This window comes from Eubalaena glacialis, chromosome 1 (assembly GCF_028564815.1).
Source record: "Eubalaena glacialis isolate mEubGla1 chromosome 1, mEubGla1.1.hap2.+ XY, whole genome shotgun sequence".
NCBI classification, from domain to species: Eukaryota; Metazoa; Chordata; class Mammalia; order Artiodactyla; family Balaenidae; genus Eubalaena; species Eubalaena glacialis.
The window spans coordinates 26,507,567-26,532,642 of NC_083716.1; the positions used below are offsets into that span (position 1 = coordinate 26,507,567).

The 25,076-nt window shown below is 47.4% G+C and overlaps 1 protein-coding gene across 3 annotated transcripts in view; it reads right to left on the reverse strand.

The window, feature by feature from the left end:
- Positions 1-2,150: 2,150 nt before the first annotated feature.
- Positions 2,151-25,076, reverse strand: part of WBP1L (WW domain binding protein 1 like) — a 58,163-nt gene continuing 35,237 nt past the window's right edge. For all 3 annotated transcript variants that reach the window (XM_061199196.1, XM_061199235.1, XM_061199296.1), the window contains 3 exons: positions 15,755-15,857; positions 7,232-7,393; positions 2,151-5,808 (listed from right to left, as the gene is read on the reverse strand). In XM_061199196.1, coding sequence (XP_061055179.1) covers positions 5,072-5,808; positions 7,232-7,393; positions 15,755-15,857 — 1,002 coding nt within the window. In that variant the 3' untranslated portion in view covers positions 2,151-5,071. The remainder of the gene's footprint in view (positions 5,809-7,231; positions 7,394-15,754; positions 15,858-25,076) is intronic.

A 25,076-nucleotide genomic window follows, 5' to 3' on the forward strand; every position in this document is an offset into this window, starting at 1 on the left:
TAGAGGGAGTAAATTGCTCAAAGCTTTAGACATGACACCCCACTCTCCTGTTTTAGGCATCCCAGCTTTTTTGTCCTTCTTACACAGTAGGCACACAGTAGGCACTCAATAATCTGCCAATCAAATGTTTGCCTGGAATTCCCTTTACACCTTTCTCCACCTAGCAAGCTCAGTTTAGAAGTCCCTGCTCCAGGAAGACTGCCCTGAACCCCCAGGTGGGCTACATTCTCTTCCACAGCATCCTGTACACACATGCTTCATGGTATTTACCAGGCGCTACTAAAACCGTTCATGTGCCCTTCTTCCTTACTAGAGCATTATTAGCTCTTCTAAAGAGGGGCCAGGTCTAAGGCATATCTGCAACCCCAACACTTGGCACACAGTAGGTGCTCCATAAATGCTCAGCTCTTAAGTAAGGCCAGCCACTTGTCCCAGCTGGAAACTGCATCCCAAACACCTCCCAAGACCCACTACCCTTCCCAGCAGGTTCAAGTTTCCAGCAGGTTCAGTCAACAGTCAGCCAAACCCACTTCCTGCTCCTTCTCCTGAGTTAAACCTTGGTTTTTGCCCCCTGGCTGAAAATAGAGGAAACTGGAGAAGGGGGAGTTTCTTGAAATTCCTGTTCATCAAAGCTACTGTTTCGTGCTTCAAGGCATTGGTACTGTCTCCACCTGAACCTGGTCACCTGGGGCAGCAGAGACAGCAAATGCTGTACCTTTAAGTTAGAGTAATCAGGAACTCCGTGACCCAGGAGCCTGAGGTGGGCCCTATAGACCTAGGCAGTAAGCGTACACGTACAGCCTCTGGTATGCAGCTTGTAAGAGTTGTATCATTTTGTTTTTGTGCCATTCAGACTTTAGCTTAAAGAAGGTAAGAATGAGGTACTCTGCCAGTTCTTTCCTGTGGCTTTAGAACAGAACTGTCTTTCTAGATGCTAATATGGCTCCCCTGGGGTTGCCTAGAGGAGCCCAACAGTTTAGAAGGAACTAGGCAGAAACCATCCCACTGGAGTCACTGAAGGGCCGGGGCTGTGTCCTCTGGCCCAGGGTCAGATGGGGGTGGTTGCACACCTGGCTTACACTGGACTCTCAGACACCACAGGGCTGACTGCTGGGCAAACCCAAGGGCTAGAGAAGACAATGCTTTCTGCCAGCATCCCCTGCTGGCCCATCAGTGAGCACTCCACCTGGGGAGGCAAGAACTCCTCACGGGAGGGTTCTGAGGATGCTCATCATTCTGCTTTGCCCACCTGCACGCGGCCCAAAGAGAAGTCTTGCTGGGTGGGGGGTTCCGCTTCCTGGGTAGAGGCAGAAGGCTGTTCCTTCCCACAGCCTTGGAGTGGGGACCTAACACCTGACTCAAAGTGCTAAGAGAACAGTCTTAAGCAGAGGCTAAAATGACAATGAGTCTTAGGAAAGGCTCACGGGCCCACGATGGCAGATGTTGGCACACCGGTGGCTCCCACATCACCTAAAAATCAGTTCTGAGGCGCCTGCCTGGAATGCAAGCCCTAAACCGCCACCCCCGACTCCTCAAGCTTCTCTGAAACAGTACTGCTCACTTCATCTCAACCCGCCTCACACTGCTGGTTAGCTATTTCACATGAGTTTGTTTTGTCCTCTCCACTATAATTTAACTTCTAGAGGGCAGGGGCCTTGTCTTACACATTTCTTCCACATTCTCCTCAGCATCCAGCACAGTACTGGGCACCAAGAGGGGACTCCAAAACAAGTATTTCGTGTGTTAAATTCCGAGGCCAAGCGCCCATCCACAATTCTATCTTATCAATAGAAGAGATCTCCAGGAGGGCTTGCTTCCTTTTAAATGCCATGTCTTAGCTTTGGAGTCTCTGACAAAACTTGTTTCTGTTTTGCGGGCTCTGATTTTAACCTGTCTGTGGGACTTTACAAAGCACTCAGAAATATTCTCTTGGCAGAGAGAGGGTTTGGGTGGAAATGCCTCAGGACAGAGAGTGCCCTCGGCAGCCATTACCCAGCTTGCCCTCGGCCCAGGAGCCTGTCCTCAACTTCTCTCAGCCTCTGTGGGGAGAAGGGAAGAGCACTTGCAGTGAGGAATCTCGAGGTGCGACTCCCTGAAGTCTGAGGAGGAGGAAAAAGGAACAAGCGCTGCAAGGAAAAAGAGCAGTCGAGTTTCGGGGATCGATTTTATTTGGGCTTCTCACAGTGGTTAGAGCCACTCCGTCTTCAGAACAATCACAGCACAGGAAATGCGTCACTGAGACTGCCCAGAAAAGTCTGACCAGCTGAATCTTATTGCTTAAAATACACATATTCACAATAACTGACAAAAGGTGATGTGCCTCACACGGGAATGTGTTAGCATTTGCAAATCTTCCGACTGTAGCACCAAACCCTCGACCAACCCCTTTCTTCTCGTTCACCTGGAACACCAGACTCCCTCAAGTCTCCCCGGCCCCCTCACGAGTCCTTCAGCTCCCTACTTCCGTCTTTCGTCACGCAGGGCAGCCTTGTGTAGCAGGGGCCAGACTGTGACGCTGGACTCAAGCCCAACTCCACCCGTTGCGTTTTCTTCTCGTGCCTTCTGGGTTGGATGCTGCAGTGAACCCAGCAGTAAACACGTGGACCAGTTCCCCACTCTGACTGGAGAAGGAATCCTGAGAGGGCCAGAATCCATCCCTTCGACCAGTTAACTCAAGCAGGGTTCATTTTGGTAAAACTTGATCTCCTTTGAGACACTTCAGTGAGTTGTTTGAGACAAAAACAAAAAACAAAAACCAAAAGGTGGCAGGAAAGGCATCTGAGGGCTGTGGCACACTTCTGCCCACTCTCGCCACACACCGGCCACGCGCTGGACCTCAGCAGAGGGAGGTAAGCCCTATGGCACTGTGGTGGCCGCCAAACCCTCCTGGCAATTCTGGGCAGGGCTGACGTCTGGGCCACAGCCAGTCCGAGCTTGACACTGAAGATCCAGTCCAGCTTCTGTCTGAGGTTCCACCCTGGCCTTCTGTCCCGAGCGGTTGTGGACACCCCCGGGGGCTGACGCCGAGGGCCAGGAGCAGCCGAGGGAGGCAGACAGGCTCAGAGCACGTTTCCGTTTACAGGGAGCAGAACACAGGCCTCTGAGTGTCCACGGAGCAATGTGCAAATTGCAGTGATGGGTAGAGTAAAACCTCTACTTGGAGCACAGTATCTCTGGCAAACGTGGGGACTGCCGCCGACAGCGCTGCTGAGTACACCCAAGTGCACAGTCAGACATTTGCTCAGTAAACAGTAAATGCGTAAAATAAATTACCTTGAGAGGGCCGCGCCTGCTCCAAACGTGTGGGTAACGTGAGCAGAGTGGCTGCCGTTCAAAGCGTATTCACAGGAAAACAGGGCTGGGGGCTCACACACAACGGACAGACACACACAGGTTATCCAAAAAGTCACTGTATACGGACTGCACTTTGTTCAACATGGATTTTGGTTTTGTGGACTCCAAACTCAGACACTCGTTCACCTCACAGCCTTGGATTTGTCTATTTTGTGTGTGTGTGTGTGTATATACATATATACACACATACACATATATACGTGTGTATTCATATATATACATATATATACCTTCCTTTCTTACCATAACATCAATGCCTAGTCTGAATGTCATCGTTCAAGAGTGGGGGAAGAACCAAACTCTTCATATGAACAGGGCTGGACAGGGAATGTTAGTTTCAGCAGTTTGCTTTCTCCATTCAGATTATTCCTATCAAAGCTCAACTGGTTTTTGAAGCCAAACTACAATAATAAGGATCCTGTGGTCCTTCAGGATGGCTGCCTTCACCCTCCTACCTGGGCCACTTAGACACTTGACATAGGCTACAAAAATTAGTTACCCCACTCAAGGCGGGGCGGAGCAGGGAAAGGGCACAAAAACCACAGATAACCAAGGCATTTTTTCCAAATGGTCAGTTTGAAAAAACAAACAAATAAACAAAACAGCTTACTCAGAATCTAGAGAAAATACTGTGTGAGAGTCAGGCTGCGGGACCGCCCTTTCTCAGGTCCCACAGCCTCCTCATTTGTTCACAGAGAACAGTGAGACGTGAAGGGCAGACGTGTGCTTGGGACGGGGGAGGGTACTGATCACCTGTGGGCACAGATCAAACGGCAGAGATGCAGAAAGCTGCACCTCTATCCGCTGCCACAGCGCAGGGCCTCCTGCTCACCCGCAGAAGTTCCAGAGACAGCTCCCACCCAAGCCTGCACACAAAACATCTCCTTCTGGCTCAACTGTAGCCAGGGCTCTTTGAAGGCCAAGTTGGGAAAAAGCGACAAATTTTCCTTTTCCAAAACAGAATTCTTGCCTGCCCACTGATCAAGTTCTTATTTTCAGCTCACTTCCGTTGTTGTTGGTTTTTTTTAAAAGAAAAAAACCAAAGAGAAGGCAGGTGTAATCTTCCACATTTGAATCAGTCCGCGGCCAGCCAGAACCTGCTGGGAAGGGGCCCCTCCAGGATGCATCGTGCCACCTCGATCTCGTCACCTGGAATTTGAGAGCACAAGCCCTTTACCAACCCGCCACGCGACCGCCGGTCAGCTCTCATCCTCCCACAGGAGGAGCCCAATTCTGGCTCCGGAGACACTGGCAGCGAGGGGCGACAATCCCCGGACCACTGGGACTTCACCCAGGGCTGAGACCTGCCACCTCTCTCAGACTGAGACGCGGCGAGGTTCTCATCAACTCACACCAGAACATGAATCCACTCCATCACCAAGAGTCACCTCAGGGCACAGTCTCATCCCCTCCTTGGGGGCTTCTGAAACGCACATCTCTCTGACCCAAGCAGGTAGTGACACGTGACTTGAAAAGAGGTAAAGGGGGACGGGGTGGGGTATGAGGAATGAGTCACGGGACAACTTCTCGGCCCTCCGTGACACTGTGTATCTATGGGGGGCGAGGCACCCACACCCCAAACTGTACCTGGAGATGCAGGAAAACGCAGGAGCAGAGGGGAAAAAAAAAAAAGGAACACCGTCACTTAATGCTTGTCTCATGGTTCTCCCCTACCCTGGTTGCGTCGCCAAGTTCTCGGGCGCAGGCAGGGCCTGCTCTAGCTGGGGGAGCTGCTGCTCTGGGAGTTTGGGGAGTCCTGCTCGTTGATGGTGTTCAGCAGCAGGCAGGCAGGCAGCCGTGGCAGGTGAGGGTGCCCAGGCTCCCGGGCCTGCTCCTCGGAGGGCTGGCAGAGCCCTTCCTCCTCGTCGCCAGGGGGCCGCACGTGGCAGCTGTCGCAGAAGTCCAGGGGCCCGTCCAGAGCATCGTCGATGAGCGTGTTGAACTCTTTGAGGTCGTCATCGTGGTGGCCCCGGTTGCACACACACACCTCGATGCCCGAGTCACCTGTGAAGCGGCGATGTCTGCCGGGCGTCTTGTCTTTGCTGTCAGGGAGGGCGCCGCCCTGCTCGGAGCTGTACTCTTTCAGCAGCTCCTCCTTACATTCGGAATCCTTGTCCAGGAAGGCCCCAGGGTCCACCTCCCCCAGGCCGGCCACAGAGCCGCTGGGCTCCATCCCGGGGGCTTTGGTGGCTGCTGGGTCTGCTGGCACGTCGGAGGGCTCAGGGTCAGCGATGCTCGGGGGTCGCGTGCTGCTTCTGCTGGGCCCGGACAAGGGGCTGCTCTGAGCCCCCTGGGAGCCCCTGGTGGGGTCGGTGCCCGGGGGGCTGCCGCCTGTAGGGCCACACTGCGCAGGCAGCTGCTGCTGGAGCTGGAAGGCACTGTATGGTGGGGGAGGAGTTGGAGGTCGGTTCACCACTTCCTCATAAGGAGGTAGTAAATAGTTTGGCAAAAACCCTAAAATGGGGAGGTAGGGAGGAGAAATTACTGCACTGGCAATTGTTCTAGGACAGACTGCAGGCTCACACTAAGCATATGTCTCGTCCCACCCCCAGCATACCCACCGAGGGACGGCTACAGCTCTCAGGTGCAGGCAGGGCACAGGGCTGTGAACGACTTTGCAGAGAAAGGGGGGCAGATTGGGAGTAACAGATTCTAGCTTCTGGAAATCTGAGAGCTCCTAAAGCTGCTTCACAGGCAAGGACTTCTGCTTGTCTGGAGTTAAAGCAGAGGGTTCAGCAAATGTGGTGAATGGCCAAGAGAGTTCTGCCTGGAAGGGACCTGTTTTCCACATGCACGCAAGTCTCATGTTTCTAGCTCAGACTGTGTCCTCCATCTGCATCCCATAGGCCTCAGGGTCAGGGACCCTAAGTTAAGACTTTCCAGATGTATATCATGAAGAGAGCCTTTTTCTGGGAGGCTGGAAAACTGTGTTGCCTCTCACCCTACTGTGGCAGGAGGTGGTCTGGAAATACACACCAAACCTCATCCTGATTCGCATCGAGAGCGGGTGGCTTACCAGTAAAGGGCGAGGGGCCTGTCATCAAGGCTTGTTAAGAACATGCCAGGGGAGTTATCTTTTGCTTTGAGGCACAGATGATCTAATTATAACAGTAACTGCTAGCACTTATTGAGCACTTACTATATGCCAGGCACTGTGCTAAGCACTTAACTCTTCTAGGTGTGGAATTCCAAATTTATGACTACTTTAGTCTGTAGAACACACTGCAGAATGGCTTTGGACAGGCTGCACTTCTGGGCCTCCACCGACCACTCGAGAGATCAGTGAGTGTAAGGAACCCCAGGGAGGGGCTTCCCTGGTGGTCCAGTGGTTAGGACTTGGTGTCCTCACTGACAAGGGACCGGGTTCAATCCCTGGTCAGGGAACTAAGATCCCACAGCATGGCAAAAAAAAAAAAAAAAAAAAAGGAACCCCAGGGAAGTCAGGTGAGTGTGCCCTTCAGTGAGTCACCGAGTTTCTTGGTTCTCAGGAAGTCCCAGTGCTACCCCCCACCGCTGCCCCTTTTGTAGCAGCCTCTGCTCAGGCATAGCACATGGCAGGAAGCAAAATGGGGGGATTTCAGGCCACTGACCTCTAAATCTCAATTCATTCACATCATACACCATACAACCACCTGCCTAAAAAAATCTGCCTAAACTAAAGGAGCAGAGATGTAGTCAGAACCCAGCTGGTGTGGACTGGAGCGGCCCAGTGGCTGCCAGGGGCTGCATCCATAGCACTGGCTCCTCGGCGCTAAAGGTGCGCACCCCCTTGTTCCCACACTTGTGAGACCCTGCTCTGTGCAAGACAAGGAGGCCAACCCCCTGTGCCCACAGTCTATGTGTCCTGGGCCCCGAGGGTGGGGTTTGGTGTACGTACTGAAATAAAATGGCAGCGCTGAGTAATTGTGGGCTTCCCGGTAGGCGATCAGGTTGATTTCATGTTGCCGCTGTTGGGCCTGAAGGCGGTGCTTGGCTCGGCGGTGGTGGCACACGCAGCAGCAGCTCAGGATGATGATGATGGTCCACACGAGCCAGAACCCTGGGGGCAGGGAGGCGAGACAGAGAGGCGTGGGCACACCATGAATGCCAGCTGGAGGGGCTGCTCTCGGCACAAGGAGGCCCAGGGACACTGCGCGCCTGGTTGAAGCTGGCACTGTTGGCCCTTGCCTGGTGAAGTTACATTTAGAACCTGTGATCAATTTTCATGTTTGTACCAGAGTGAAAGACACGTGGGGCGGAAGAGGGCAGAAATGTAAGAATGGTGACCGTAAAAGAGGTCACTCACTCCGGGGCACCTCCAGGGCTCCTGGGGGAAGGGAAGAATGCCAAGGCATCTGTGCAGCACTGCTGGTCCTCCCATATTTTAGGTTTGGGGGGCATTAAGTATGCTTACCTTTTAGGACAGTGTGCCCTTCCTATCTTAAGAGATCTCTGAGAAAATGCTTCAGCCTCTCTTGGTGCCCACCTCCCCACTCCAGCCCTGCTCAGGCCCTCAAGGACGGCTCCCAGGCTCCCCACCAAGAGCGAAGAGCCCCTCAGAACCCCCACATCTCAGCAGATGAGCGGTTGCAGGGGGCCTCGGAGGGGCTACCTGATAAAATTTTTTTCTCTATCATGTCGCCTCCGTCACACAAGAGTCACTGAAGTTAGAGGTGGAAAAATTCTAATTTCCTCAGGCCCATTTCTTCCCTGGAGAGTGTAAACAACTTCCTCTGCTCTCGACATAATCCGGTACAATTCCATCTCCCACCATCACAAACAATCCACTCCCACCTCGCTTTGGCCTGCAGCTGCATTAGACTCGGGACCATCAGAGGCCTCCCCTTCTTCCTCCTGGCTCCAGAAAGGGGTAAAGGAGCAGGGGAGAAGCCTACCGCCCTCTTCCCCAGGCAGATTGTTTCTTCTCACTTCCCACTGTGTTCTCTTGGATCATACTCAGAGAACCCTGGCAAACCCCAGTATAAGACCCCCTCTCCAATCTTCACATGTATACAGAAAAGGCTTCTAATTTTTTTTTTTAATGAATGAGCAATTTTGCTTTAAAAAATATAGAGATAGAGAGGGGAAAAAAAGACTGGAAGGAAAAAATAGTGACATTTTAAGTCGTGGGATTATGAGAAGATATTTTAATTTTCTTCTCCCAATTATTTTTCTTCTTTCAAATTATAAAACTGGAAACAAAGTAAGTTAAAACTTAAAAATATCTGTGACTAATTTTATTTTTGCTGGCTTTAAAAAAAATTAACATATTTCTGAATAGGTTTTAAAATTCCTCTGGGAATGTCTTCATACAATGAAATGATATGAATCATTAAAAACTTATTCACAGAATACTATATTTGACATATAAAGATGTTTCTAATATTAAATGAAAAAAAAAAGCAGATTACGAAACAGCATAAAATATGACCCCAATTTTTGCTTAAGAAAAAAGTATATATAAATGTTCAGAGGGATGATCAGGAACTTAGTCACAAGGTTATTCCTGGACAATAGGACAGCAGATTTTCTGGTACCAGCTCTTGTTTTTTGCTTATTGCCGATAAGATGAACATGTACTTCTTTGAAATAAAAAGAATATTTTTTCTCAATAAAAAAATAGTCTGAGGAATAATTTTAAGGTGAGTTTTTATTAAATGAGAATAGATTATATTATTTTTCATTTGTTCTCTATTCCTGAAGAACTTCATTGTTCTCTATTCCTGAAGAACTTCAAGTTTTTCCTATTACAAACGTTATGTATATTTTTTATTGTCTGCTTTGTAATTATAAATTTGTGTTTAGAATGTAAGTATTTCTACATCTCTTGTCAGAATGAGTTAATTTCATTAAAAAAAAAAAAAAAAAAAGCCTCCCTCTCCCAGCAAACAGATTTGTAAATGAATAAACCCGATTTTTTTTCCTGTTTGTACCAGAACACAGTATTCTGAAAGATCCCACTGACATTTAGGGTGTGGCCTCTAGCAACACCCAGGGTGTTTCCTTCTGTCCCCCAGGGGTGTCCGGGCTGAATCTCCCCACAGAGCCACCCCTATGGGGTAAGGCAGGATAGCAGTACAGCCTTCCAGCCCTGGCAGGCTGGCAACACCACTGTGTAACACCTTTGTGTTTTCAGCACGTGTCGGTGTTCAACTGAACATTCCGCTGAGGTCTAGCAACAGGAGAGCAGGTGGAGGACAATGGGCAGAGAATCTCTTCCCCATTTCCCATCAGCAGACAGAAAAACCCCGTTCCTAACCAGAGTTCATAAATGTAAGTTGAAGTCAGAAGTCTCCCTTGTGGTCCTTCCCGGAGTCGCTGCTGACATTTGCTTAACTTAACTTGCACTTCTCTCCTTCCAATGCTCGCCAACTGGAGACTGGACACTGTAAGAGGAGCCCTCAGGGAATGGTTTTGAGGCCAGAAAGGAGCTCTGGGAGTGAACTGGCTTCCCGCTGTGGTCCTGTAACATCTCCTCCAGCCCCTACGATCTGTTCAGCCCCCAGCCTCCTGGGGTGGGGTCACACCCGAAGGAAGCGGCACAAATAAGCACAATGCATTCTGCTGAAGAGCCTGGCTCCAAGCGTATTTTAGAGTCAAGTCTAAAAGATTCTGGGCTAACCACTTTTTTATACTACCCAGCATCATCTCACAATCCTTTATACTTCTGTGTTACTTTATAATTTTCAAAGTACATTCTCCCATGAGATAATCAGCACCAAACTCTACAATTTTTTACCTCCCAAGTCATTTCTTCAATTGTTTCTTACCTAAAGGTAAATTAACTTTTAACCTTAATGCTGCAATATATATGATCTAAGGCAAAACTTCTCAGCTATATTATGACGGGCTTTTAAAAAAATTAAGTTATTTATTTATTTATTTTTTGCTGCGTTGGGTCTTCGTAGCTGCACGTGGGCTTTCTTTTTAGTTGCAGCAAGCAGGGGCTACTCTTCGCTGTGGTGCGCGGGCTTCTCATTGCGGTGGCTTCTCTTGTTGTGGAGCACAGTCTCTAGGCGTGCGGGCTTCAGTAGCTGTGGCACACGGGCTCAGTAGTTGTGGCTCGCGGGCTCTAGAGCGCAGGCTCAGTAGCTGTGGCGCTCGGGCTTAGCTGCTCTGCAGCATATGGGATCTTCCCAGACCAGGGCTCGAACCCATGTTCCCTGCATTGGCAGGTGGATTCTCAACCACTGCACCACCAGGGAAGCCCTATAATAGGCTTTTAATAAGAAATATCTCAGGCACTGGTTTTTATGTTGGCCACATATTTATGGTTCTCCCCCTTTCTGGCATGTGGGTAGGCTTGAACTTCCTGGCGCCATTATGATTGTGACACTTTGGGGCAGCTTCTAACTAATAAATTGAGATTGGAAGTGACAGATGTCACTTAGAGGCCAGAACATTTCTTGCTGATGTGAGACCCTCTGTTAGTCTCCCTTCTGCCATGGCAAGCCATAACATTCCAGATAGTGACTTCAGGGTCAGTTTGGCCCCAGGGTATAAAGAAGTAGGAACAAAGCTCTCATCCAACCTGTGATGGACATATAGTGTGAGTAATAAACCTGTTGTTTTAGGGCCACTAGGAGTTTGGACTTATTACTGAGCATAACCTCTCGCCTATCCTGACTGATGCAGTATCTTTACAGGTTTTTCTGGGGGAAAGGATTTAAAATGTTCATCAGATTCTTAAGAGAATCCTTATTCCAGAAAAAGCCTGAGTTCCATTGAACTAGAAGTATAATAGAAAAAGAGGTCTTTTTTTTTTTTTTTTAAGGAGAAATGAGGCAGGGTAGAAGGAGGCTGGGGGAAGAAATGAGACAAGTGGAAGGCATGCCCTTGGCAGAGTTACCCCAGTTATATCGAACAGCACCAGAAAACACATGTTTACTGAAATTCCATCAGCTGCTTCTGTTCATGTGGTATCATGGGTAGAAAAACTCTCCCTACCACGTACCACTTATATGACGTGATATAAAACCTCGAACTGAGTTTTACATTTCTAATATAGTATCACAAAGTGATAGTGTGGATCAAAACTAGGAGAAAACTAACGTGGGGGCAGAAGGGGCCTAGTGGGGTAATGAGGCATTAGCACAGGTCCAGAAAAGGACCCTAAGGACTGGTCCAACTTGATGGAGTTAATGTGGGAAGACAGAAGGCATTCTTGGTTTGACCCTCACAAAACGGATGCTATTGGCAGCTATTCTAGTCAAAGCCATGTCCCATCAGCTTTAAAAGGGGGACCGTCCAGACTAGTACCTATGGAGTTGTACAAACTTCTGATCTTTTCACTAGATTTCACAAACAAGGAGGAAAGTTTTAAAAAGGAAAACCTACTGAAAGAGCCACACAGAGAAAGACAGAAGCATGCCCTCCTCCCCAAACACACACCTACCCACAGATTACATTCCCCACTGACCTTTGAAAGCTGTGACCTCATGGTGGGGCGCGTTTGTCATGCTAAGCAAAATGGAAAACATGTTTTTAAAAACAATCACAGTCCAATGTAGGAACTGAGTCATGTGCCCCAGAGCTCACTATAAACTTGGGAAAACACCACTCCCCAACTGGCAGGAAATTCCTCATTAGGAAGCCAAAGTATACTGTCAACTAGCTCTCCTTCTACCCCACAGGATGGTGGGTGACCTCCCTGGCCCCTGATAGCTCTTAGCAGGAGCTCCTGACTCTGCCGCTGTGGAAAAAGGACTGAATTTGGGAAATGAAGATTTTAGAGGACTTGAAACTTCATCGGAAAGACTGAACAAGTTTCATTTCTTAGCTTTGTGACCTTGATCATTTTGTCTTTACTTCCCTCATCTGTAAAATGGGGAGAATAATGGTTTCTACCTACTTGGTCATTGTGAGGATAAACGAGTTAATATCTGTATGCAGAGTACTCAAGCATGCACGTTCGAGACCTTTCACGACCTGGGCCCACCACCCTTCCAGCCTGGCACTGAAGAGTTCAGGAAGGGGGTAGCTTTGTGTGAGGCACACTGACCCCACTACTCAGCTGCGACCGACTGACTGGCTACTTAACGCCCCTGGTCCTGAGAAACGGGATATGTGTACCTGGCAGGGTTGTATTTGGGGCGGGCTGAGCTGACGTGTGTGAAGACCTTAATGAGTGCCAGGCACACGGCAGAGTTCTATGCACGTCAGCACCCTCATCTCCCCTGGGTGAGCCCCACAGCCCAGCCCCATGGCCACAGGGGAAAGGTTAATGAGATGCATGCTCTCTTCTTTCCCGTGAGGCCTTGACCTATGGTGTTTGGTATTCCTCGGCCTGGGAAGTCATTCTACCCTTCTCCATGTGCTTAAATCCTATCCGCCCTTTAAGGCCTACCTCAAATGCCACCTCCTCCATGCAGCCTGCCTGAATCCTATCCAGCTAAAGCAAACTCTCCTGGCACATACATCGCAGTCCTGGCACGTACACTCCACTCTCTACTTTGCATTACTAGTGAGGCACATTGTCTTATCTCCTCTCTCTGCTCAGAGACTCCCTTCTTGATGGCAAGGATTCTGTCTCCCCACACGCTCTAACACAGAAGAGGCCACAGCATCCAGTAGGAACTTGTTAAAATTGCAAATTCTCAGGTCCACCTCAGACCTACTGAATCAAAAACTCTGGGACTGGGGCCCAGAAATCCGTGCTTTAATAAGCCCTCCAGGAAATGCAGATGCTTGCCAAAGTCTGAAACCACTGGAATAAGAGTTTGCTGAACAGATGATTGAATGATGACTGAAAGTACACGTGCCATGAAAATGCATGGGATGATAATAATAATAATGGCCAGGTTCTTATAGCCTCAGCCACGGCAGTGGTAAACAGGACCCTCACTTCCGGACTGATGCAGACCCAGGAATGACCCCTGGCTTAACGTTACAAGAGACTGAAAAGACACGGGAGTAAGGGCGCTGGCTGAAGCTTAAGGTCTGTGTGTGCTTGTGTGTCTGTGTAAAGTGAGCTCTGTGTGTGTATGTGTGTGTGTGTTTGAGACAGTCCTCAGCACACAGGAAAATTCAGCTAAGTAGTGGTATGAGGGTTGGCGGAAATGGCATTTGTTTTTCCGTGAGGCCTTCCCTGTAGGCAACTATGGTTAAAGAGGTACTTTGACAAAAACCCTGCCAAGGATTTCCTGGCTGAGATTTTTTTCCTTCCAAAGGAAAGAGACAAAAAGAATAATGCAAAGCCCATTACTTTCACATTTCAGGCAAAGTTCAGAGGCAATTAGAGGGAACAGGGTTCAAAGCGCAAAAAGCACAGTTCTGATGAGAACTGAAAGGGCTCATTCCTACGCTCGACCTCCCTCCTCTACACATCAGGCCGAGGCCAGGCCCCTAAGAAGGAGGAAAACCAAAGAATTCCGAGAGGGGCGGAACACTCACTGGGCATCTTCGGACCAAAAAGCCATTTCTGGGCACAGACAAGAGGAAGTTTGGCTTTTACAGTCTCCGTCCCCCCAGAGCTTGGGAAGCATGGGCCAACTTGTACAGGGGTGAGTCTTTCCTCCCCGTCCAGACTCTGGTCTCCGTCTGGCCTTCTCTTTTCCCCGGCTGACCACAACTGGAGAGGTGATGAGCCACCGTGCAGCTCTTCCCCTGGCTTTCTTCAGGCCCTCGAGACGAAGTGCCTGGTTCCCAGACTGCCTGCCACCCTGCCACCTGGGTCTCCCTGTCCCAGCCGCCCCACCCCCAGCCCTGGCTTTGGTGACCCAATTCTGGTGGCTACTGAGTCTGCTCTGCCAACAGCCCAGGAGGCTCTGTCAATCTGAGATGGGGGCCATCAGCAACTCCATTCTTTCCGCAACTGATGCCGCCTGGGCCGGGCCCCAGAAAAACAAGCTGTAGCTCTGTGGCTTTTTGGCAGCTCAGCTTCAACTTTTGTTTTAACAAGGGGTGGGAGGGAGAATTTGAGCCCTGTGGTTATCTGCATTTTGAAACATTTAAACACAGTCTGTCCACCTGCCTGGCACTTTGTGTTTCTCTAGTGAGTCCCTCAGCCCCACCCCTTCTAAAATAGCACCAACAACTCCAGGCCTGCCTTTGCTGCTGCTTATATAATACTTGCAGGACTGGTGGGGACATCTTGAACCCTGTTCTCTCCTTGGGGGGGAGTCTGCCCTTAACCACCCCTGAGCCAGTCCTCAAAATGGAAGGACAAGAGTGAGGAGAGGTCCTGTTTGTAGAACCCACTCCCACTGGCTGCAAGATCCATTTGCATTTAGAGGGAGAGGCTTCCCAGCCAAGAGTCTAATTTCCTTTCCATTTCAAACAATAGCCCTTCTAGCTGCTTTCTGACTATATCACTGATGTGGGGGGGAATGGGGAGATCAGAAAGGAGAAGGGGAAAAAGGGAAGATATGGTGGTGATGGTAAGGGCATGGTTGACCAGCAAGCACAAAGTTTGTTTCCAAATGGAGGGAGTGATGGGGGCTTAGAATTCTCTGGGAAAACAGTCTACCGTTTCCTCTAGCAACAGACAGTTATGAGAACCACTGTATGCTGGTCACCTGGCAACTCTCTGCCCTTAGGACCCTCCCATCCTCCCCTTCTTTGTCTGGCATCCTACAGTGTCTCGTCTGAGTTCCAAGAAGATTAGAGTACAAAGGGCTTTAGTGAACTCTCCAAGCCTGGGTCACTCCCTGAAGACCACGGCAATGTCACCACTCTTGTGCAACTCTGGAAGGTGCAAGCGGTCCTGGCCGCCACCAAGCAGTGGCAAGACGAGGATTGTCTCCACATGGCACTGAGCTGACAGTAACAGGTTAGGCAGACTGGAGAAGCCTCTGGACACTTCAGTTTGTGATCTGGGGAAGGAAGAAAAGGGGCTGAACCTCTAGACTCCTTCTCTCCAGGAGGGCTCTGTCGGCAAGGACCTAGGGAAAGATTATCCCTTTGAGAGAGACCCTCAGAAACAGAGGCAGCTCCTTGATGATCTCTGGGGAATTCTGGAAGCCCTGGTGCTTCTTACAAGAAAATGGCATTACAGCCATCCACAGAGAGCAGCCCAGCATTCACAGCAGCTTGGCTGCTGCAAACCTCTCTTTGCAAAGATGGCGAGCCTGGGCACCTGGGCTGGCCCATGAGAGGATGTAAGTTGTTGTCACTGCTCGGCACACCCTGGAGAGGGCATCAAAGAGAACCCCATTCAGGAGATTCTGCAGCAGACCTGCTAACCACAGCTTCTTAAGAAGTCTCAGACCATGTTCTCCAGTCTTTAGCGCATGGTGTCCGAAGAGCACCAGAGCTCTCCTCCTCTACAGAGAGACCGCTTCTAGAACCTGGAAGCAGATTCTGCTCACCAACACTGCCACCAAGAGAATAAGAAAAGGGCTGACCAGCCTATGGTTTCCCAATGAGCAGAGGTGGTAACCGAGACCCTGGGATGCCAAGACATCCCCAGGCAAGGACTTACACCAGAGTTCATAGTAGTAGTTGCAGCACTGAGACTGTCCACAGCAGTGTCCTGTGTCACAGATATAGCTTTGATTGTTGGTACCCACGCAGGTTTCCTTATCCTAAAAGAAATAAAAAAACACTGTAGCATATTAAATTATAGCTTTTAAACACTACTTTTCTTCTCATCCTCCTTTTACTGATCGCCTGCCCACCTTCCACCAAAATGGTTTGTACCAATGTTTATTGAAAGAAAAGAAAGAGAGAGAGAAAGAAAGAGAGAGAGAGAGAGAAAGGGAGGGAGGGAGGGAGGGAGAGAGAGAAAGAGAGAGAAAGAAAGAAAGAAAGAACCACACAACAACAGCAGAGTTAAGAAAAATAATATGGTTTATTAAAGGGGGAAGAGGATTCAGTACACAAAGCCGACTGGTAAAGAGCAGAGTTCTCCTCCTTGCTTTCTTTATATCTAAGCAGAAACACTCCACGTTCTGGTGCTAAACTCAGCCAGTAAGAAGGTGGTGATTCTCCTGTAATAGGCTGTATATTTTAAATAAATCCGGTTTCTCTGTGAAAGTTCCCAGAATAATGAAGGCAGCACGTATTCTAGGATTGGCATCTGGTCAGTCAGTCCATCTTCCCTTCAAAACACGTATCTCCAGGGTTAATTACAGTGTGATTCAAAAGAAGGCTAAAAATCTTGCTACTAAAATTCTTTCAAGCTTAAGAAAAGGGGTGACTTGCTCAGGTGACCTAGTCTAATTTCAATTTGCTAGATCTTTTTTTGCTTACCAAATGATCTCTTAATAATCTTGACTGGATCTAGGATTCACACTGTCCCTTGTCAGGGACAGCTACAGAAAGGGCACCGCTGAGTAACCATCTAGCATTTTGCCAAATTCTATTCACAGCACTGGTGGAGAGGGATGGAGGTGGAAAGGTTTTTTTTATATTTCGTAGTTAAGATATGAAATACCCCATCGGCTGACCTAAACTTCAGCCTCAAATGTCCTCTGGGTCACAATGCATATGATGAGACCTAGAAGATCTGGCTTTCAACATTTCTTTGTTCTAAAGAAGTAACACATGCAGTGACTGGACACGGTCTTTGTGCCAAGCACTGGGTTGGGTACGAGGGATACAACGATGAATAAGAAATTGTCCTTAACCTCAAGAGGCACAGAGCTAGGAAGGGAAAAAACCCTGCTCAGCAAAGAAACTAAAACCACAGTATTATATGTGCTGCTACTCAGGCTGACCCTGCCCACAGTGTACATCCGGGTGGACGTCTGCCAGTGGAAACTCAAGTCACAGGGTCGGTTCCTGTTCTCTGGGTCTTGCTTTATACTACACCGTCTGTTTGGCCAAGGGTACAAACAAAGCACTCCAGCGACTGTCTACAGGGCTAGAGGCTGGGCACTTGAAGCCACGAGGACAAAAGAAAGTGCACGGCTACACCCCAGATCCCTGGCTCAGTGCATGTTTCCACCACATCCTCAGGTGTTTCCTGGTCTTTAAGAGTCTTACACCCTGCTGTAAAGGGGTTTAGGAAGAAGGAAACATGGGAAAGGCATTTGTCAACTCTGACAATGAGGGTTTCACAATAGTATTGCAAACAGAGTTCTTCCTATCTTTGCCTTCCTGTGTCTGCCATAAGTAAAATGGCACACCTAGCAGGTGGCTGTCCAGTGGGATGTCTCCTCTGAGGCCTGACGCATGTGGAGAAAGCAGATCTGTGTTCGTTGCTTTTGCTAGAACACACCCTCTCCCTCTTGACTTCAGAGCAAAAGACTGCTTTCCTAAGGACATCAAAAAGTTTCTCCCAAGTTTACCAGGCCCTGAAATGCCATTCTTCTGGCCTGGCTCACAAGAGCACAGTTCAAACTGTCCACATAGTTTCTAAAAGAGGCCGTGCTGCCTACACTCTGACACATGAAAGAATCCAGGGACACTTCTGCCTCAAGAAAATTCACCAGATGAGGTCCAGGCTCGGAACACAGGGCGGCCAACTGGTCCTCCGTGAGGCATGAAATGGAACGTGTCTGAAATCTAAACAAGTGGCATCCTCATGACCTACTGGTGTCAGCTTTTCTCTTGGCTCTCCCATCCCCCGAGGCAGGAAGCCCAGTGTAAACAGAACCCCACTCTTTTTCCCTGCTCTGCCTCCACTTTCCCAGGGACAGCAGACTGTGGCAACCTCATTTAACTCAGTTCCTCAAATACTTTTTACCCAGTGTATCTCATCCCCTGCTTTCCTCCCCCCAAATAGAGTCCCCAAGTTGCCTGAGATGATCTTGGTTATGGGAACTGTCATTTTCTGCTGCAGAAGGAAGGAAAGCAGGTAGGCAGTTAAAGAAGACAAGATGTGGGTTCATGGACCTTTAGCAAGGAAGACATGAAGGACTAAGAAGGTAGCGAGATGTGAGTGTCATGAGTTCCTCCAGAGAAAGAGACCTTCTGGTATGAAAGGAAAATCCAGAAGCCTTGTGTTTGGCCCTAGCTCTGCCATTACAGAGGAACGGCACTCTGGACAAGTTACTCAATGGCCCTAGAGCTGGTTAAGATGCTCACTCATGTCTCCTTAAACCCAAAGGGTTTATTAGCCTACCCACCTCCCATTCCCTTTGACAGCAGCCTCGAGCCAATGCAAGAGCTCCTGTAACCTATGCCTCCTCTCAGTCACGGCAAAGAACAGAGGTGTGCAAATGTTGCTTGGTGCTCTTCCACCCTTCCCTGTATGAGGAAGTCACCCAGAGGACTTTCAAGGATCTCCAGGCAGCTCAAGATACAAATGGTAAAGATTCAGTCAGATCTGGGTTCAAAGCCCAGTTCTCACACTATGCTTATTACAATGTAACTTGGGTAAATGACTTAACTTCTCTGAGCTCTCAGTATCAACGTTATTCTATGAGCCATTATTGCTGGGCATGAAAGACCATTCAATGAACAGCACTCTGCATTCACTTAGAACTATTTCTCAGAAGAGTAAAGTTCACTGGCAATGTGGGCTGCTCCAGACACATGAAGAATAGAAAAAGGAACTAGAGAGAATGCATTGGAAAGTTCAAATATGAAAAATTCTCAGCACTCTTTATGAGCACCCTTTGCTTTTCTTCCAAGCATCTCCAAGCACTACACACATATTATGTTGTTCAGGCCAAGTCTTGAAGAGTGGGAAGTTAATATCCCACCCCACCCCCCCTTCTCAAGAGTGAACGAGAGAATATATCGTGCCCTCCCTATGGGCAGGAGCTCTGTCTCCTTAATCCCCCTCCCCAACCCCAAGAATGAGCACAGTGCTTGGCACACAAAGGTTTGCTGAATGAAACAATGGCTATGCAGCCTCCGTGAAGGCAGAATGAGCTGGGGTGAATAATACGGCTAGTGTATACTGAGTACCTGCTATGTGCCAGGCACTGTTCTAAATGCCTTACAAGTCTTCCTTCATCTAAACTTGAAAGCACCACTATGAAGAGGGTAGTATAAGAGAATTGAGGTCAACAGAGGCTAAGTCACTTGCTGGAGGCCACACAGCTAGGAAGCAGTCCAATCTGATTCATCTGACTCCAGAGCCTGAGCTTTTAACTATTAAGCTACAGCCTCCTTGGTTTAAGTTATACTTCTTCACATGCTTTTTACACTTCAGATACTTAAATAAATCCACTTAAAAGCCCCAAACCAAACAAAATCAACATTTCGTCTTTGAGGGAAAAGATAAGGGCCCTGCCCTCGTGGAGCTCTTTGACTTTGGGAACATCTTCTACTTGGCAGTGAGGAGGGGCAACATGCTTGGGCTTCCTCTCTTCTTTGTTTGAAAGATCATTATTTTCACATACTGATTTTCTGAAAAGCAGAATGGTGTTTGTCCCATTGGGGAACACAGGGCCTTCACTCCTTCCTTCAACACTTACTGAGTACCTACCCTGCACCAGCACTGAACTAGTGGTGGGGAACACAATGGGCACAAAAAAGGCCAAAGCAGTCATGCTCTTTACCCTCATGGAGCTTAAAGTCTAATGAAAGATGATAAAGTAATCATACAGACAAAACTGTAGGAAGGGGCTTCCCTGGTGGCGCAGTGGTTGAGAGTTGCCTACCAGTGCAGGGGACACGGGTTCGAGCCCTGGTCTGGGAGGATCCCGCGTGCCGCGGAGCAACTAGGCCCGTGAGCCACAATTACTGAGCCTGCGCGTCTGGAGGCTGTGCTCCGCAACAAGAGAGGCCGCAATGGTGAGAGGCCCGCGCACCGCGATGAAGAGTGGCCCCCACTTGCCGCAGCTAGAGAAAGCCCTCGCACAGAAACGAAGACCCAACACAGCCATAAATAAATAAATAAATAATTCCCAAAAGAACTGAATGTTTTTCAAAAAAAAAAAAAAAAAACTGTAGGAAGGAAAAATACGTGATTTGGTGAAAGCTTACAATAATTAAGAACTAGGAACTAGTCAAGGAGGTCCAGATAGCTGTGAGGAGGGTAAGCTTGAACTGAGATTGCCAGGATGGTTAGAAAGTTAGTAACTAGGGAAGAGGAGTGGGAAGAACATTCCAGGCAAAGGAAATGGTACAAGCAAAGCCCTTTAGCTAGGAAATGGTTGAACAAGTAGGTAAGGAAGTTAGGTAAGCAGGGACAAGATGAGATTTGCATTTTAAAGATACTTTTTCCCAGGCAATGTTTTCATTTGCACAAACTCCTGGCCCAAATACGCTAGAAACGTAGACCTGTCATAAAGAAACTTTGGGTGAATAACACATGCTCTTATGCTGAGGTCTTTCACCTCAGAATGACTGTGATGATAACCATCAAGATCCTCATTTGTTAAACGTGTGCCTTCAGCTCTGGTACCGCAGTGACCAGCTCCAAGAAACGGGGCACATATGGTCACCAAACAAAAAGCACAGGTGTGAAGAAGCAGGAAGCAAGACCAACACTGCCCTGGAAAGAACATTATTTACAGTGGAAGAGGATGAATAGTATGCCTTTTGCACATACGCAAAAAGTTACCTCATCTCTTTGGCGGCAGCATAAACTATGGGACTAACATCATTTTCCTTAAGAGCTTCAATGTCTTAGAGTTTCTATTCTTAGCTGAGCCACTGTAAAGGTCAATTTAATCAGCATAAGAACTTTCAAAGTGCCAGCATAAAAAGAGACACTGGGCAGTAATGGTTCCCCGGGGATGGTTTTAATTTGCCAATTTATGGGGCTGGAAAACCCTGCTAGCAACTGGCAACAGCACCTTCATGCCCTTAGGAAAGCGCTGAAGTTTTAAAGTTTAAAAGTGAAAAATAGGAAAATTGAAATCCTTCACAGGATGTTAAAGCACAGATGCTAAATCTCTTGGCTGCTGGATATGAATGAATTTGGAGCACCATCTCTGGCCTTCTCTACAGGTGAAAGGAATGGTTCCTAATGGAAACATCCATTTCTACAAATCAAATAACAAATATGTATTGATACCCTTTCCCCACGTGCCAGGCACTGTGTTGGATGCTACAGCTACCACGTTGAGCAAGAGATTCTAGAGGAAAAGATCCTGCTTCTAGCAATGTAGCTGGGTAGGTAACTTTAAAAATATAATAATATTCTTTTGGGACTCCCCTGGCGGTCCAGTGGTTAAGACTTCGCCTTCTAATGCAGGGGGTGCGGATTCGATCCCTGGTCAGGGAGCTAAGATCCCACATGCCTCGCGGCCAAAAAACCAAAACGTAAAACAGAAGCAATATTATAACAAATTCAATAAAGAATTTATATATATAAATATATATATTCTTTTAATTACACAGCTGAGCTTGCAATAAAGCAAGGAAGAGCCCTCGGGCCAAAAATGTTGGGGGTGGGGAACTAGAAACTACAGTGTTAAATGAGATCTGGCCTTCCCAGTTGCCGTGGAAAGAAAGGCTGTTTATTTTCTTGGGTCCACGTAAAACAGGGAATTGGAACTGAGTCCCAATATAAGGTGAAGACCCTCAAAGAGACAGAGCAGACTAGAAAAAAATTAGCCCTTTGGCACACAGTGACAATAAGAAAGGTCTGAATTGAGAGTGAAAAAGTATCTCTTCTAATAATCTGTAACCATCAGCTTTTCCGCAAGCTAATTTGAGATCTGAATTGTGCTACTACATAGTCTTGAGAATCCCCAAGCCGAAATTTTAACACAAAAAGTAGTCCCAGGACTTCCCTGGGAAGTGGTGCAGTGGTTCAGAATCCGCCTGCCAGTGCAGGGGACATGGATTCAATCCCTGGTCTGGGAAGATTCCCACATGCCACAGAGCAACTAATCCGGTGCGCCGCAACTACTGAGCTTGCACTCTAGAGCCCGTGAGCCACAACTACTGAGCCCTCATGCCACAACTACCGAAGCCTGTGTGCCTAGAGCCTGTGTTCCGCAACAACAGAAGCCACTGCAATGAGAAGCAAGCTCACCACAACAGAGTAGCTGAGTAGCCCCCACTCGCCACATCTAGAGAAAGGCCATGAGCAGCAATGAAGACCCAATGCAGCCAAAAAAAAAAAAACAGTAGTCCCAGAATGGGACATCTGGTAGAAGAAATGTAAAACTCTAAAGAGACCTACCCTTAATCAGGGCATGAAAGATGCCCACAGATAAAGCTCTGTTGAAGATGAGCTCACACAAAATATAAAAACTTATGTAAAAATAATTCATCACAAACAAGATGTGGGAAATTCAACAAATAGGTGGATAAGACTCTCCAAAAAAACTTAATAGAATGATCAGATAAACTGTAATACATATACATGTTTCAAATGATTAAAGCCGAAAAGAACATACTAAAAAAGAGACAGTGACCAAATGGATTTCAGGAAAAAATAAAACTTGTAGAAAAAACAGTTATTAAAATTAAAAACTCAACAGGTGGGTTACACAGAGATTAGACCATGTTAAAGAGAGAATTAGTGAACTGGAAAGCAGATCTGAGAAAACTACCCAACAACCAGCTTCTACCAATTAAGAGAAAACATAGAAATGGAAAATGAGAAATAAGAAGCTCAAGAAGGAAAGAGGAAAATGGAGGAGAGTCAATATTTAAAGAGATAACTGAAAAATTTCCAGAACTGATTAAAGATAGGGAATTTTCAGACAATAATAAACTCACACCTGGGCACATTGTTTGAAACTGGAGAACAACAAAGACAAAAAGATCTTAAATACATTCCAGTAGGCGAAGACTGAAAATTAACAAGTGAAATTAGAATTTAACGTAGTAATAAGCTTCACAAGGATAATAAAACAGGATAATAGGACAAAGGGCTTTACATGGGGCAGTCAGGAAAGGCCTCCCTGAGAGGGTGATGTCTGAGTTGTGCCCTGAATGATGAGAAGGAGACAGCAGACCTGTGGGAACAGTGTTCCAGGCAGAGGGAATGTCAAGTGTATGCAAAGACACCAATGCAGGAATGAACCTGGTGTGCTCTAGGAAAAGAGAGAAGGCTAGTGTGGCTGAGTACAGTGAATCTAAGAAAGAATAATGTGAAAGGAAGAACTGAGAATTCAGAAAGAGGCCATACCTCATATGCCTTGTACAACAGGCAAGCAACTTTAACTCAGAATCAGCTATTTTTGTTCTATCCTAGACAGAATCTTTAAATTCTGAAAATGCAACACTTTCAGGTCCAGATCCTTAGAAAATGATTTGTAGGTGGTCATAAAATACTCTTAAAAGTTTTGTGGATTTACCTCTATTTTTACAGTAAGAAAGTTAAAGTCACTTTTCCCCTACTAATGGTTTTATGGCTGTTTGAAGAGCTGCAGGAAGTAAGTATAATTGTTCAAGGGTACACATTTTTGGGGGGCACACTGGGTGGTATGCGAGATCTTAGTTCCCCAACCAGGGACCGAACCCATACCCCCTGCAGTGGAAGCACGGAGTCTTGATCGCTGGACTGCCATGGAAGTCCCAAGGGTACACATCTTGAAATGTGGGAGGACATTACAGAAGAGTTGGGGATGAAGGAAAGTAAACTGAGGCAGAGGGATGATTCCACAGGAGTCCTGGCCCATTGTTTCCTAGGTGTTATTCTAATCTCTCTTTCTTTGATGGTAGGGATTGTCACATTCTACTTTTGCATCCCTCCCAGTATATACTACACATGACAAATACTCCTTTAAGCTTTACTAGCTAAAGGAGCCCAGTTTCTTCCTTTCTGATAAAGGGCAAGCCCCTGCTAAGAAGTGAACCAAGATTCTGCTTTGTATGCAATCAGATACTAGGAAAGAATTTTTATGCTGTTTTGTTGAGTTCAATAATTTTCCGAAAGGACAAATAGCCTCGGCATGTTCCCCTAACCAAGCCAATAAATCCAGTCTGGTAAGATTCAGCTCACCCTTCAGATTTTGATAGTGTACTTTACCCCTTAAGGGCTCTAGGCTCCAGCTCCCTGGGCTCAGGAGCACCCAGTCTCCCATCCTCTAGCTGCAAAGTAATTTAAAGGGTAAAGCCAAAACCTGGAACTAGTGACACACTTGAGAAAAGCCTAGAACCAATGGGGGGAACTGGTGCTTCAAGATTTGGCTGCAGTGTGTGCTACTGAAGGGGAGTCCCTGGGACCCCTGCTATAGGAGGGACTTGGTCCCTTTACTTCAACCTGTGAGGGTCCCTGGAACAATTCTCTCTGGGGACTCCAGAAGACTGACACTCTCTAAGAATCCGAGGAAGAGCAACACAGTGAATCAGAACAAATCAGGGCATCTCACAAACGAGTGAATTTGCCCTCAAGTGGCAATGAACACATTTAGACAGCAAAGGCAACAAAACAGAGATGCATTTCCCAAAGTATGGTCCATAGGCCCCCAAATCACCTGGGGTATTTGTTAAGAATGTAGATTGAGAACCTCTGGGGGCAGAGACTGAAGAATTGCAATTTAATACATACTCCCCTGGTTATGCTCACATATATTCAAATTTGAGAACCACTGCCCTAGATTTATAACAAACATACACTATAGGGAGGATGGGAGGGAGATGCAAAAGGGAGGAGATATGGGGATATACGTATATGTATAGCTGATTCACTTTGTTATAAAGCAGAAACTAACATACCATTGTAAAGCAATTATACTCCAATAAAGGTGTTAAAAAAAATACAATATACACAGTTCTTGCCCTCCAGAAGTGGAATAGTCTTATATTCTCTTTCTATAATCTTGAACACATCCCAACACAGTTACCCTCAAGAACTGCCACTTAGAATCAAGGCACATAAAATTATTAAAAAAAAAAAATTATTTATACTCTCTCTGCCTCATTCCATAAAAAAATACAAATAACAGATCGTAAACTTAAATTTTTAAAAATGTGACATGTTAGTTATATACGCTCCTATC